Source organism: Nyctereutes procyonoides, unplaced genomic scaffold (genome assembly GCF_905146905.1).
Source record: "Nyctereutes procyonoides isolate TBG_1078 unplaced genomic scaffold, NYPRO_anot_genome, whole genome shotgun sequence".
NCBI classification, from domain to species: Eukaryota; Metazoa; Chordata; class Mammalia; order Carnivora; family Canidae; genus Nyctereutes; species Nyctereutes procyonoides.
In genome coordinates this window covers 26,109,677-26,124,565 of record NW_026575132.1, presented here as the reverse complement: position 1 = coordinate 26,124,565, position 14,889 = coordinate 26,109,677, and the positions used below count along the sequence as shown (strand labels likewise).

Sequence of the window (14,889 nt, the reverse complement as noted above, 5' to 3'; positions counted from 1 at the left end):
CGCTCCGCGCAGCATGTGCTCCGGAGCCCACCCCGTGCTTAATAATTCAGGACATGTCAACAGCGTTTCACCGGCGCCACTGGCGGCAGGAGCCAGGCCAGGGGCGGGGGAGCCCCCCACTCACCCTCCTTCCACCCAGGACAGGGATCCCCAGCCCCTGCCCTAGACCTTCGTGGGGCTGCCCCCAAACTCTCGCTGCACCCTAGGCACTCATGGGGTCCCCAGGCGGCCCCACTCCCAGCCCACCCAGGGAAGAGATTTGCACCTGAGTCCTGAGCCCATTTGGCCACTTTATAGGACCACGCCCTGGAAGGGTCAGCCAACACCATTCCCCACCTCCCTGACTCTTGACTCCTGAACCCCAGCGCCTGGCCACCACCGCCTGCCCCCACTGCCCCACTCACAGCGGCTTCCAGAAACTCCTTAGGAGAGCCACTTGTTTGAATGAGGGAGGAGGGGGCAGAGGAGGGCAGGCAAGGCAGACAAGGGGACGTCTGTGACTCCACCAAGATTCGTGGCTTCCCTGGAGCGTTGCTCCCAACTTCAGCATCTACTGTACCCCTGCGCACCCTGAGATGCTGGCCGCCCCCTCCCCATCCCCCCAAACTCAGTCACTTGTGGCTCTGGGACAGAAGACACCCTGGCTGACTTGCACACCTATGGCCACTTGGCTAGCCCCACACGTTTCCCAGATCCCTTGCCAAACCTGGCTGGGGGTTGCGGGGGGGGGGGGGGGGGGGGGAGGGGGGGTGAACAGGCCAGGGTGCAGAGAAGAGGTATGAAGGGGTGGGGAGAGGGTGTGGAAAGGAGGGAGGGGAAGAGCCCACACAGGGATCTGGGAGGGAGGAGAAGTGTGCGGGCTCCAAGGGGAGGGAGCACTATCCCAGAGGCAGAAGTGGGGCGGGGGGCGGTGGAGTAGGGCCAGGGAGCCCTGGCTGGCTCGCTGGGCTGGCGGTGGGGAAGCAGGCACGTGGGCTGTTATTGCGGGCGGGGGTGGGGCCCCAGTTGGCAGCCCAGGGGGAGGAAATGCCTGGGTGCCCGCCGGGCGGGGTGGCCACAGGGAGCAGCCTGTGTTCTGGGGGGCCCCCTGAGTGAGACCGTGAGCCCTCACGGGGGAGGAAGCACTTGTCCCCCAGACGAAAGGGGGGGCTGATTAATCGGGGCACTAATGAGCAGCAGGGAGAGGAAGCTCAGAGGGGCGGGGGAGGCGGCTCCATCGATCCGAGCCGCGGAACCAGCAGCTGAAAAAAAAGTGAGAAGGGAATCGATCTGAGGGAAACGGCAGCTGCTGGGGATTAGAGCCCCAGGTCCACCCGCTGCCCAGAGGCCACCCCTTCCCTGCGTCAGGCCTGCCCTGCCAGTCGCAGCCCCTGCCTGGGCCCAAAGGAGGGGCCGAGGGGTGGCCACCCTGGGGAGCGGGGAGTCACTGCCCACCCCGGCGGCCAGGCCAGCTCAGGCCCCACGGGTCACCGGTCAGCCCAGCACGGAGCCCACCAAGCCCTGGCCCCGGCCACGTCAGCGCCCTGCTGCGGCTGCCTCAGGCCCATCCTCAAAGTAGCTTCCTCGGGGGCCCTGTGGCTGGGCTCCCCCAGCTGGGAACACGAGACCCCCTGGGGTCAGGGCTCCGACTGGCAGGGACCCAGAGGGGAAAGGGGATGGCATGGGCATTAGCTGCTGAGTCAGCACCCATAGCCTCGGGTGACCACAGACAGTGCCCGGGACCCGGGTGGCCCCCTGCCACGCTCTGCCCGCCAGGCCCCAGACTCCTAGACCGTTCAAACAGTCCCGCCCCACCTCCTCCTCCCCCAGCCTCTCTTCCCCTTTCTCCTAGTATTGATTTTTCTTTACTGGTTTTTCTTTTTTTAAAGGTGATTTAATTGCTTTTTTAAGGTTACTTTAGTCTGGGGCTCTGCCAAGAAAGCGGGAGCTGTCCCCTAAGCTCTCCCCAGCACTCCGTTGCTACCCCGGGCTCAATGCATGTCCCTAAATTGCCCTGTGATCCACCAGGGTCACAGGGTCATACTCTCCAAACGTACTGGCCTCCCTCTACAGCCCAAATCACACCCTCTTTCCTGCGGAGGGCCGGGCAGGAAGCCTCTGAAGGAATGAAGTTGGGGGGATGCGGGGGAGGGGAGTTCCAGGCCATGGGGAAGTGGAGCAGCAGTTAACTGCGCTCACCCCACCGGCCCCACGCCAGCTGTCTCCTCCAGTCTCCAATCCTCCCCAGGTCCCCATCATCCAGCTTTCCAGACCCCTAGGAATCCGGTTATGCTTGGTGGGAGTCCCCTCCCACTTCCCCTCTGCCCACCCTGCGCCTCCCCCTGCAGTCTCCCCTGCCCCCCTACACCCCTTCCCCTCTGCCCCCCCCCCCCGTCCTTTCCCCCCCTCCCTCTCCCCGCTCCCCTGCTTGCCTCCCTCTCTGCCCGGCTGCAGTTGGGTGATAATCTCCCTCATTTAGCCTCCCGGCTGCTTCCCCGGCTCATTGCCCAGCTGGTCCCTGGGGCCTGGCCCAGCTTCTTCCCCACCCCCACCCCCAGCCCTGCGCCCAAGCTCCCGTCCCCTCCTGGCTTCCCCCACCTACTCCCCTGGGACCAGCTGCCCCCTGCAGTGAGCATCAGGGCCAAGTGTGCTTGGCCAGGGCTGAGCTGGGTGTGAGCGGAGGGGGAGGGTGCGTGAGGGATGTGGGGTGGGAAGGGGTGTGGGGCACGGGAGAGGCACACGGTGAGGGGGCTGCAGGGCCAGGCTCCCTCTGCTCTCCACTTGTCCCCATTCCCCAGATTTGTTCCCAGTCCAATTCTCCACCCACTGCCACCCCCTGGAGGGTGGACAAGGCTCCCCGATGGCAGTGGATGGACCACGGGCAGAGTGGCGTCTGTACAGCCAGACGAGGCAGAGCGTGGGAATGGGGGGGCAGGTGACAGGGAGGCCAGGAGGGCTCTGCCGGAAGGGGCAGGTTTTATTTGGGCAAGATGCCCCAAAGGCAGACCCGGAGGCCTCCCGTGATCCAGCCTGGGGGAGCCACGAAGGGAGCCTCCGAGGTCCTTCCTGCCACCACCCCCTCCCCGGCTTTGGGACTTCGCCTGTTTTCCCAGCAGAGGGACCCCCCACGCGGCCTGCATTTGCCCCTTCTCACCTTGTGTGGGCCCCAGCCTCCCCTCCTGGGTGACCCCCAAACTCTTATCGTTCTCCTACAGGGAGTCCCCAGCCTCCCCCTGCTCCCAGAGGGGACACCTCCTTGCCACCCCTCCCAGCCCAGACACCTGTCCCGGCCCTGGCTCCGGTGCGGACCAAGGGATGAGCTAGTGTGGGACAGATGTGGGCGGGAAGGGACGAGGTGGGGGGACGGAGGCCGGGACTGGGCCAGGCCTGGCTGGTGAGCGAGCAGCGGTGACAAACGGGCTGTGCGGGGGCCGAGGGGCGGGGGGCGGACGGCGGCTGATTTATCTGGGTTATTTATGCCGCGGACGAGGCAGGAGAAGCGGTTAATGAGAGTTCCAGCGAAGGGGGGTGGGGAGGCCGGGACGTGATCTGAGGCGGCTGAAGAGGGTTAGCGTCCCACCGCCGCGCCCTGCCCCCACTGCCGGCCCGCACTCCGCACCCCTGCCCCGCCCAGGGCCCGCCGGCCTGACCCCGTCCTCTCCTGGGGACGCCACAGATTACTGGGGCTGAGGGGCACCAGGTCCAAGACCCCGGGCGGCGACCCGAGGAGCTGGAGGGGACCAGGGAGGGGGAAGGAGGGTGGAAGAGGAGACCTCTTGGCTCCGCAGAAACTGCCCAAGTCTGGGGGGCCGGTGGGGGCGGGCTGGGGGGCAAGAGACCAGTGTGGGAGTGGGCGGGCGCCCGGCAACCTCAGGGCAGAGCCTGGAGAGAGGGCAGAGGGCACCGGGGTGCAAGTTTGGTGTCACCCAGGGGCCATCCTGGGGGCCTGAGAGGCTAGACGGGCTGGGGGTGGGGGTGCTGGTCAGAGAGAAGAGGGAGCCAGGGAAGGAGGGGGAGAAGATCCAGGGAAGGAGGGGGAGAGGGCTTTGCAGCAGTGAAAGCTGCTGGGAGCAGATAAGGCGGCAGAGCAGCAGGAGGGATTAAAGCTCCGAGGGGCAGGGGCGGGGGCGCGCGCCGGCCGGGGTGGGGGGCAGGAAGGCGGGGGCGGGGGGCTGGGAAGGGGGCACGACGGACTCGGGGGCAGGGGGCGGCGAGGCCTGGCAGAGAGCGGAAACGGGGTCTCCCGGTCGGTCCCCTCCCCTGGGGACGGGGACTTTGTCGTCCCTGGCGACCCCCGCGCCCCGCGCGTGCGAGGGTGGCGGGGCCACGCGGAGGGTGCCCGCTGGGCGGGCCGGGCCCGGGGGCCGCGGGGCTCCCGGCCAGAGAACCGGGCCCGCAGCGCCTCCTCGAGGCGGCCGGGGGAACGCCGTGGCGGGCGCCACAGTCGGGGGCGCGGCCCGGGCGGTCCCCCCAGCGCCCGGCCCCAGGCAGCGCCTCCGAGGGGCGTCCGGGCGCGGAGGGCGGGCAGGGGCTCGCCCAGGGCTCGGCCCCTCGCCACCTGCCCGCCACCTGCCCCGGAAGGTGTGCGGCGCTGGGGGGCCCTGCTCCCTCCACCAGAGCCGGGGGGTGGAGGGGGGGCCGAGGCAGCGGAGGGGAGCCCGCCGGGCGGGGAGGGGAGGGGCGGGGAGGAGGGGCGGGGAGGGAGCGGGGGCGGCGGGCGGGGCCGAGTAATTGCGTGTTTGTCAGTTCTCCCGTCGGCACCGAGGCAGCGCGTGCGTGGCGGTGGGTGTAGCTGCGCCTCGAGGAGCGTGTGTCTGTTGGCAGAGGTGTCAGTGTGTCTGTCTCCGGGGTCTGGGCTCTCCTTGGCCCCCGCCCTCCCCTTTGTGTTTTGGGGCGCGCGGCTCTGGGCACACCCAGCTGTGCTCCGTGCTGATGCGGCAGATGTGGCGGGGCCCCAGCTGTGCCTGCTTCCCGGGGAGGGGGAGGGGGCTGCAATCTGCTCCCCCGATAATGGCTGCTAAGCGCCAGGGGGAGGGGACGGAGACGGGGGGGGGGGGGCGGTCAGCCCCGCCGGGGGCACCGGAGGGCGAGGACGGCCCCGCCCCCACCCGGTCCCGCCAGCCTCCCCCAGGCTGTGTTCTTGGCTCGGCCTCTCCCCCTCGCTGGCTCCTGAAGCCCATCCAAATTTCTCTCCAAGCTCAGTCCCCGTCCCAAGCCCTCCTCCCGTCGCCCCATCCAGCTCGGTGCCAGGGACCTGCCCCCCCCCCTCCCCAGCCCCCAGCTTGCTCCCCCTCGCTGATTTTACAGAATAATCTTTTTCTGGAAACCTAAAAAAGCACTAATGGCAGGAGCGCACCCCTCCCCCGCATCCCTTCCCCCGCTCATCCCACATTTCCCACCCCGTTCCTTTCCTTCTCCCTCCTCAAACCCTTTGGGGGCCAGCACCCTCTTACCCCTACAGGGCCGATGAGCACCTTGAGGTGGCGGAGAAGGGGGCCCCCAAATCCTGGGCCCTGAGCTGTGCCCTCAGAGGTGGATGGGGCCTAGGTCCTTCCTGGGGCTGGAGAGGGGTGGAGGGTGTTACAGCCCCTTCTGAGACCCCCACCCTCCCTTGAACACACAGCAGGGACTCCATCAGCCTGGTGGGAGGGGGCATGTTACAAAGATCTCAGCTACACTAACCACCCCCACTTCAAATGCTGACCCTTTCCCCTTCCAGGGCCTCTCCCCGCCCCCACAGGGCCTAGGAGGGGGGTCCCGGGGGCCAGGGCCTGACACAGACTTATTGGATTTCACGGTGTTTTGCTGAGAAAATAATTAAATTATCATATTTATGATGGAGCTGCCATGGCCTCTGCCAACCACTTGGAACAGAAGGGTCAGGATTGGGGGCAGGGCAGAGAAGGGACCCAGTCCCTGGCCCTGGAGCCCATCTCTCTCCCGGCTTCTTCCTTAGGGACTTGACCCCAGGCCCAGAGTAGGCATCTGCTGCCCCCTCCGAACCCCAGGCAGATAATGGAAGGCCTGGGCTGGAGGCAGGGACAGGAGGTGGGAAAGAGGCTGAGTGAGTCAAGGCAGGTTGCGGGCCAGGACGGCTAAAACCCGCTCCTTTCCCGCAGGTTCTCACAACGGGGCTGGGAGGTCACAGCAGCCCAATCCCCCACATACCCCTCAGCCCAGCTCCTGAGAAAGCACCTCCTCCTAACTGCCCGGCTGCGAGGCTATGAAATCCTGGGCTCTGTCCCAGACCCTGGTGCTGACAACAAGGTCCCTGCACCCTGCCGCCTGCCACCCCAGCCTGCTGCCAGGACCCCCTCCTCCCTCCCACCCACACCCTACCCCCCCATTCTCTTTGGGTAATTAGATTCCTCTCAATTAGCAGATTACGATCATTACCAGCTCATCTGGCAACCAAGCTCCGCACCCACAGCTGGGGAAAGGGGGGCACCCAGAGGGGGCACATGGGGGTCATGGGCAAACATGATAGATGGTTGGGTTTCTCTGGGGCTCCAGGAATGTGGAGAAGACTGAGACCTCCCAAAGGGCAGAGCCAGGACGGTGGGAGGTGGCCAGCACAAGCCCCCCCCCCCCCACTGCGCTCTGGGAGGGTCCGGTACCAGCTTAGGTCTGCCCCACTGGCCAGGGGAGTAGGAGACAGACACCCACCAGGCCTCAGGCAGGGAGAACCCCCACCCCGCCAAAAGCCAGGCTAGGAGCAGATGGAGCTGGCAAAGCGGAAAACAGGCTGGGGCCGGGCTGGGCAGGAACTGAGGAAAGCAACCACCGGGTGATCCAACAGCAGGCCTGTGGCACTCAGCCGAGCCCACCGCCAGCACCCCGCGGCCCGACCGGAATCCTTCACCCTTCCTTTCAGGATCCTTACACTCGGAGCCCGAGCCAGGCCCAGTGAAGAGGAACAGGAAGGCGGGCAAGCCGGCAGCGCAGGGGCAGGGGTGAAGGCAGGGGCCAGACAGGCTGGGAGCCGGGAGCTGGGAGCCTTGGGGGCCTTCCTCCCAAGCAGAGCCCGCGAGAGGCTAAAGGCAGTGGGAGGGGGAGATTCACCAGGGCTCCAGATTCATTATTCATGAGCCCACAGCAAGGACTCCAATTTAAATGCTAATGTGGGGGGGCCTGACTCAGCTGCCCCCCTTCCACCCTCACCCCCAGCCCAGGCACAAGCCGGAGTCCGTGCTGGCTCCAAGGTTCACTGGGGTTTATTAGAGGGTGAAGAGGCCAGGAGTCCCCCGGCCACCCAGGGCGCTCCTGGCCTGTGGCGATCCTGCCCGGCTTCCTCTCCTCTGGTCCTCTCGGATGGAGGCCGGCCAAGCAGGGGGCAGCCTCAAGGGGAGCGACTGGGAGCTGGGAGTTGGGGGGTGGGGGCCTCCTGGCAGCCCCCCTCAGAGGATGATCTGGTTGGTGAAGCTGCGGCTCAGCTCCTTGTGGGGCAGAACAATCGAGTTCAGGATGAGCACCTCAGCTGGGATCCGGACCCGGCAGCCTGCAGTGGGGACCAGGAGGAGGCCATGGGGAGGGGAAGGCCAGAGGCAAGGAGCTGGGGCCACTGCCATTGGGCAGGAATCCCTCCCTGCCCATCTGTGCCCTGGCCTCGTGCTTCCAGTGACTCACAACCCGGCCTGGCACACGGCAGGCACTTTGTACACGTTTGCTGAAGGAAGAAACAAACATGCACTCGGGTATGTGTGCATGTGCACACGCGTGGGCAACCCCCACAGGGTGAGGCCATCACCTGCAGAGTCCCAGTTCCCTGGGAAGCTGTACCTAGGATGGTGATGGCAGGCAGCAGCTTCCCATCCTTGAAGAGGCTCTCACTGTCCATGTGCGCTCGGGGGTCGTTGGGATTGGGGTCGTTGGGGGTACCCTCCACACGGGCCCAGCGCCCCACGGTACTCCCCCAGCCCACGATGGTGTGCAGAACACACGTGTGCTCCTACCAAACACAGTGGTATGAGCAGAGAGAGAAGGGGCAGCAGCAGGGAGTGGGGGGGGGGTGGTCGTGCTGCTTGTGCAGCTCCTACCTGCAGCGTGGCTCCATGGAGGACAATGCTCTCGCGGAGCCGCACACCCTCACCCACGGTCACCCCCTCCCCAATGGAGACGTTGGGGCCCAGCTGTAGAGAGAAACATATACCCTAAGCCCTTAGGGCCTCGAAGAAACCCTAATCCAAACCCAAACCCCTTCACAGAACCATAGAACCGGCAAGGGGGCGGAGACTTGCTTGGGGCCACACAAGGGGCAATGCAAAGCAGAGCCCAGCACTGGGAGCTCAGAAGTTCTGGGCACCAACCCACCCGTCCCCACAGCCTGGCCCACCACTTACCACTGCCGACGGGGCCACCTTAGCTGTTGGGTGGATATAAACGTTTCCTAGAAGCAGAAGAGAAGATCTGGGGGCGTTGACCCCAAACCATACCTGGTTCAGTGGGGGCAAGGATTGGGGCTTCACCTCTGAATCTGAGGTCAGCAGTCATGGCTCAGAGGGGGCTGGGGGCAATGATGAGGAAGGGGGTGTGGGGGGGCATACCTCGGATTCGTGGACCCCCAGGGGTGTGCTTGGCCAGGCGTTCTGGGTGCGTGAGCTGGTACTGGCCCAGGTAGAGGCGGGAGGCATAGAGCGCTGAGCTGGGGGGGTGGGGTCACAAAGTGGAGCAGGGGATTCAGGGCCCAGCAAGTGCCTACCCCCCAAAAGTCTCAACTCCCAGGTGCCCCAGCCACCTCAGAGAGGCATACCCTGCGGACTTAATCTGGCTCCAGATACCGTCAGTGAGGTGGACGTAGATCTGGCCCTGCCCGGCCAGGGCTGAGAACACATCCTGCTCCAGGCGGATGGTGCCCGCCCCTGGCCACAGGCCCAAAGAGTCCTCCCTGGCAGAGAGGAGATGCAGACATCAGTTTCCCAGCTGAGCCCGCCCGGGAGGCCACCACCACGGTGTCCCAGGGATAGGGATCTGAGGGAAGCCCACCCCCTCCCTCTCCAGGCCTGGCCAGATCTTCTCCAAAGGGATGCCCATGTCCCAGAAAACTCTCCCCAGTGGGCTTACCCACGTCACCCTTCCACCCCGAGCTGGGGTGCTATCCCAGGGGATCCCTGGGCATGGACCCATACCCCATCTCTGCCCCGTATCCAGGGAGTTCACCCAGATATAGCTTCTCCCCCACCCCCGCCCATTATCCTTTCTCCCCATCCACTCCTCCGAACCCCACCTCCGGTCACCCGCCCTCTCACAGGATGGAATGAAACACAGACACTCACCCCGGAGGAAGACAGCTGGTGAGGGCAGAGACAGTCACAGAAAGAGAGGGAGAGAGAGAGAGATGGTAGAGATGCCAGCTCAGCAGAAACAGACAGAGGCCAGGAGAGATGGAGAGAGAAGCAGAGATGGATGGGAGTGAGCGGGGCATGAGATGGGGAGCCAGGGGGGAGGTGGGAGCCAAGGCCAGGACCTGCGGGGGGCGGGGGGGGGCAGCAGGGTTCCCGGCTGACAAGGAGGACCTAGGGGGGGCTGTGGCCAACAGGGCTCTGGGTGCTGCGCTGTGGTGGGGGAGCCGTCCGCAGCCTGACAGTGTGTGTGTGTGTGTGTGTGTGTGTGTGTGTGTGTCTCCCTCTCTCTCTCTCTCTCTCTCTCTGCAGGTCTCTGCGCCTGAGCGTGTGTGCGCCCAAGTGTGTGTGTTGCCGTCTGTTCTGAAAGACGTCTCCGGGACACTCAGGGCTTGAGAGAAATGGACCAGAAGGGGAGTGGGCAGGCAGTGACAGAGGAGGAACTGGGATGGATAAGGAAGAGGGACAGAATGAGGTTAGAAGGGGAGGGGACAGGAAGACTTGGCTGGGGATGACAAGTGGAAAGGCAAAGGGAGGAGGAAGGTGAGCAGGTGGAGAGGGAGCCTGCGGAGCCTGGGGGCGGGGCTGCTGTGACTGGGGGGACGACTTGGGGTTACAGGGCCCTGGGGCCCGCCTCACAATTGCCCATCCTGCTGGTTCCGCTGGAAGACATCCCGAAGAGGCTTCAGGGCTTCCGGGGAAAAGAGGTAGATGCCACAGTTGATGACGTCACTAACAAACGTGCTGGGTTTCTCCACGTAGTGCAGGACCTGAGGACAGGGCAAGGTCCCGCAGAGGAAGGGCCCCCCTCACCATCCCCTAAGACCTTCCGGGTCGCCAGGTACTCCCGGCTGTCGTCTTCCTAAAATGCAGAGTCACTGCCCTTCACCTTCAAGTAAGTCCCAACTGCCTGTCTTTTCCCTCCCAATCCTCCTCACCTCCCAGCACCCCCAGAACACTATTCACTGCCATCGCATGCCTGTGCCTGGGATGCCCTTTCTCAGTGATTCATCTGGAAAACTCCGCCTTCAAAACCCAGTCGACATCGACATCGCCACTTCTCCATGAGCCTGTGCGTGTCCTGCCCTACAGTGAGCTTCTAGGTCTGGGCTGCCCTGGGCTCTGGCCACACCTCACCGTGACCCTTGTGTCATTTGCAATGGTTGATTTTTGACTGTCGTTCCCACTGACCGGGGTTCATGAGAGGCAGGGATTACATTTCTTTAGCTCTGTTTCTCTCACATCTAACTAGTGCCTAGTATAAAACTTTAAAAAAAAATGACACATATTTATGTGTGTGTGTGTCTGTTTAAGTGTATTTTGGGGGCCCCTGCATGCTCAGTCGGTTAAGCATCTGCCTTCGGCTCGGGTCATAATCCCGGGGTCCTGGGATCGAGTCCCGCACCGGGCTCCCTGCTCAACGGGCAGCCTGTGTCTCCCTCTGCCTGTGTCTCTCATGGATAAATATGTAAAATCTTTAAAAAATAAAATAAAATAAAAATAAAGCTTGAACAAATAAAAGGGCTGTGTGAAAGTCATTAGGCTCAGGGGCAGGGAGTTTCACAAACAAGGACTGAGACCCTTCTGCCTTACTGATGACGCTCCCACCTCTGTAATTCTCGGGGCCCTGTATGGTTTCCCGCCTCTGTACCTTCGCATACCCTATTCCCTCTACCTGCAACGCCTTCCCATCCTTCATCTACAGGAATTTAACTCGGCTCTGGCCTTGCCTCCTCCAGGGCGCTCTCCCCGCCCCCGCCCAGGCAAGGCTGGGGTGGGCCTCCTGCTGCATTCCCACAGCACACTCACTGTGCATACATCTCCAGGGTGCTGCACCCATGGAGATTAACGTTACCCTTTGCTCTTTGCCAATCTCTCTAGAAAGGATAGAAGATGAACAACCAAGGCTATGCCCCACCTGTCTGATGGCACTGGAGCCCACCAATAGCACTCCAGCCTTCTCCGGAGGCAGAGGGGCGGGGGCATGACGACACAGAGTAAGACCCCTGCCAGCCGGGTCCCTCACTCACCTCGTGCGTCTGCGGGTTCTCTACAATGCAGCCGTAGTTGAGGGACTGTGTCCTGTTAGCCTGAAAGACAGACACGCCACACAATGACCTGCCTGCTCTAGGGCAGCAAGGTCTGTTTTCTTTCTTTCTCTCCCTCCCCTAGAGCACCTGGCACGTATTTCTGCCACTGACAGGCCTTCCGCAGGGGGAGAACTGACAGCTGCCCTCCCCCCTCCCTACTTCCGAGCAGCCAAAGGGCTCAGGGGCTCCGCCGCCACCTCCGCTACGTGCTGGGATTTCTGGCACATTTCCCTGTCGATGCCCATTCCCACTCTGACTCTCTGGGCTGCCCCTGCCTCCCTGACACTGTGCATTCCAAGGACTCCTCTGGATCACCCCCTTTGCACCCTCCAGCCCTCCTGGCCCCCTCACCGTGGTGCCAAGCAGCAAGAAAGGGTGAGGCTGGCGTCTGTAGGCAGCCAACATGGCACTCAAGGGGAAGTCAGAGCAGACGTCAGCGTTGAGCACGAAGAAGGCCTCAGGGCCCCCGGCCAGGATCTGGTCCCGGAAATGGTAGAGACCACCTCCTGTGCCCAGGGGAACAAATTCCTGCAGGTACCTGTCCCCCCCGGGGACCCCAGAACCAGCTCGGTGAGATGGGAGGAGGCAGAAAGCATGAGCCTGGGCATCAGACCCCTCCTGCTCCCAGAAGTACACTGGCTGGAGGCCAACATACTCAGGGATTCAGAGATGCCCAAATAAGACCCCTCCTAGCGTCTAAGGGTGCAGTCTGCCAAATGCTGACTCAACCCCCTCACGAGAACCCTGAGGCCTCGGGGGTCCCACACCCCCCGAACCCGCCATATAAACACCTGACAGGAAGGTTAAACTCCTGCTGGGCAGCCTCTAGAAACCGGGTAAGGGCTTCATCAGGTTGGTAGAAGCCAATGAGCAGAATCTCCTGCATCCCAGGGACCTGAGAACAAGGGAAGAAGTTGGGAAGATAAAGCCTCTGATTGGAAGGAATGTTGGTGGAAACCCCTGGTACTGGCCCCTAGTCCAGAGACCACAGTTCTGGTCTGAGCTGTGGGGCCCCTGGGCACTCACGTTAGCACTCTGGCCTGTGTCTTCCTCCAGACGAAAAGGAAGTGAGAGGAATCTGTCCCTAATCTTTCAATCTTTTATGATTCTGTGGTTCCCCCCAGCCCACCCTGTACCTGAGGATGACCCTAGGAAAGATTCTGCTTACCAAGCTGCATGCAAGGATAACCCATTCATTCCCATTCATCCCCCTCCCCCCGCCCCGTATTTATTATCTGTCAATCTGCGCTTGAGATCAGCATGAGATCAGGGTACCATTTATCAAGTGCCCACTTTGCACGAGGCACTTTACAAACATCATCTCTAAACCCTGCACCCCACAAAGTAGGTTGAATCACCCCCATTTGATGAGTAAGGAAACCAAGGCTCCGAAAAGGTGAGGAATGTACTCAAGTCCTTATAGCAGAGGCGGAGACTGGCCTCAGATAAAACCTTGCCTGTCCCAATGCCAAAGGCAATAAAGAAATTAGCTCCACCGTGAGCAAAGGTCTGAGTTCGTGCTTTGCTATCATTTCAGGTTCCTCAGGCTACAGCTTTAAATGGTCTCTAGGATTCCTGCCTGATCTCACAGTCCGTGCTTTAAAAATAGGAGTGAAATATGAAGAGGAAGAGGCCAGATGAGAGACCAGATTAGCGAAGACAGCAGGGCAGCTGCACTGCACAACTCCGGTGGACACCATTCACACTGTCATTTATAAATGGTAATCCCTGGAGTTATGCCTGGTGCGAACAGGGCACGGTTCGAAGGGGGGGAAATACAGCATGAAGGAGACAGCGGGACGGGAGGGGAGGTGGGAGCGGGGAGCCTGTGGGGTTACCTGGGCACAGGCCTCAATGTGGTGCTGGATCATAGGGACCCCCGCCACTGGAAACAGGGGTTTGGGCACCTCAAAAGACAAAGGCCTGAAGCGAGTCCCTGAGAAAGGAGAGAGAAGCACATTGCAGCTTCCCACCTCCCTCTGCCTCCAACCCCCCCCCCCGCCGCCCCCCACAGGGCCATTCCAGCCCCACCTCCCTACCCCTTTCCCTGGGCTCCTCACCCTTTTGAGGGCCTCCAATCAGGATCACAGCTTTGAGCATGATGGCAATTGCTACCTAAACCTCAAATCCCAACAGAGAAATCAGGCTCAGATCCCACAGCCCAGCCCGAGAACCCCACTCGCATCCCAAGCAAACCCCAAACCCTTAGAGGGCAACACTTAGCCCTCTCACAGGATGTAAATCCCAAATTCGATATGGTCCCTCCTCGGACACACCGCCTCCCAGATCCCATACATCTCAAATCCCAACCCAGATTCCAACTGGCCTTAAAACCCCACAGTGGTTGTTTCTCCTAGTTCCTAAGATTCGCACCTTACACAATTTGACCCAACAGACTTCCCTCTGGCCATAAACAAATTCAGCAAACTCGGAAACTCAGCAATAGATCTCTTAGGTCCCCAACTTCAAAAAAACCCCAAACTCCCTGATTCCCAACTGTTACATTCTTACGCTTATAGACGCTAAAGCCCTGAATCCCAACAGTGGGCCCTGATCCTGGGGGGAGCCCCAGCTATTTAACTGCAATCCGGGGAATGAATCCCAAGCAATGAAGTTCACGCCGATCGGCATCGATGAATCCCAAGTCCGAGCAAAACCCCTGCATATGCTCGACTCCTACAACCGACCTCGAGGCGACGGACCCTGAGTCGAGGGGTTCCCTCGGCAGCGCAGACCCGGGATCCGCCTCCCCGCCCGCTACCGGCCAATGGGCGCTGAACCTGGATTCGGGGGCACAACTGACTCGGTCTCATAACCCTTAGACTCGCGGAGCCAGGGGCGGCGGCACTAACACGAGGGACCTCGGAAGGCCGGCGGGGCCGCCGGGCCCTGCCCTCACCCCTCGGGCCGCCCCTCCGCAGCAACCTTTACCACTAGCACCCTTTAAGCCAGCTCTGCAGCCCGCCTGCTCCTTCCGCGCACGTGTCTTCTCGCGACTCGCGAGAACTGCCCCGCGGAGTATGCCGGGAATGGTAGTTCTGACGATCCTGTAGTTTCCCGTAGCCGTTCCGAACTACACGAGAGGAGGGAGGCAGGACTTATGGGAGACAAGGGGCGTGGCCAAGGGATCTAGGGGGCGGGGCTAAAGAGAAAAGGGCCTAAGAGGCACAGGCTTGGAGCTACGAATCGGACCCTGAACTGTCTAAACTGGGCCCAGGAGTCGGAGAGTAGGATCGGGGTCACAAGGAGAGGCGGGCCTAGAGACGAGAGGGGGTGTGGCCAGCCTCGGGATGGGCGTGGCGAGGGCGCGAACGGCCGCGAGTGGGTGGGGCTTGAGCTACGCGGAGAAGGAGAAGGCGGAGTCATAGGCTCCACGCGCCTGTCCCGCCGGGAGGGAAGGAGCCCGGACGGCGAGAGCTTAGCTCAGGTTTACAGTCTGTGCGCTCAAGCACTGGGCCGGGCCCTCTCCAGACGTTCCGGCC

General features: G+C 62.5%; 1 protein-coding gene across 6 annotated transcripts; it reads right to left on the bottom strand.

The window, feature by feature from the left end:
* Window positions 1-7,171: 7,171 nt before the first annotated feature.
* GMPPA (GDP-mannose pyrophosphorylase A) lies at window positions 7,172-14,400 on the bottom strand. Of its 6 annotated transcripts, none has more exons than XM_055345593.1 (13): window positions 14,339-14,400; window positions 13,468-13,528; window positions 13,246-13,343; window positions 12,199-12,302; window positions 11,759-11,945; window positions 11,348-11,407; window positions 9,957-10,087; window positions 8,729-8,863; window positions 8,523-8,620; window positions 8,319-8,365; window positions 8,016-8,108; window positions 7,759-7,927; window positions 7,172-7,477 (listed from the first exon to the last, which is right to left on the bottom strand). In XM_055345593.1, exons 2-13 carry the CDS (start codon window positions 13,505-13,507, stop codon window positions 7,377-7,379), a joined length of 1,263 nt encoding a protein of 420 aa, XP_055201568.1. In that variant the 5' UTR covers window positions 13,508-13,528; window positions 14,339-14,400; the 3' UTR covers window positions 7,172-7,376. The 6 variants fall into 6 exon arrangements, with proteins under 6 accessions (XP_055201568.1, XP_055201566.1, XP_055201570.1 ...); XM_055345591.1 differs by having other exon boundaries at window positions 13,468-13,522; window positions 14,095-14,394; XM_055345595.1 differs by having other exon boundaries at window positions 14,307-14,366.
* Between the last annotated feature and the right edge of the window lie 489 nt (window positions 14,401-14,889).

What these genes read in the sequence shown, in the direction of transcription:
- GMPPA (XM_055345591.1), bottom strand. Translation starts at nt 14,220, where the DNA reads ATGAGACCGAGTCAGTTGTGCCCCCGAATCCAGGTTCAGCGCCCATTG. An exon ending in TGGGGGTCCACGAATCCGAG is followed by an intron (nt 8,366 to 8,522) that starts GTATGCCCCCCC and finishes TTCTGCTTCTAG; the next exon opens with GAAACGTTTATATCCACCCA. An exon ending in TCCATGGAGCCACGCTGCAG is followed by an intron (nt 7,928 to 8,015) that starts GTAGGAGCTGCA and finishes TGTGTTTGGTAG; the next exon opens with GAGCACACGTGTGTTCTGCA.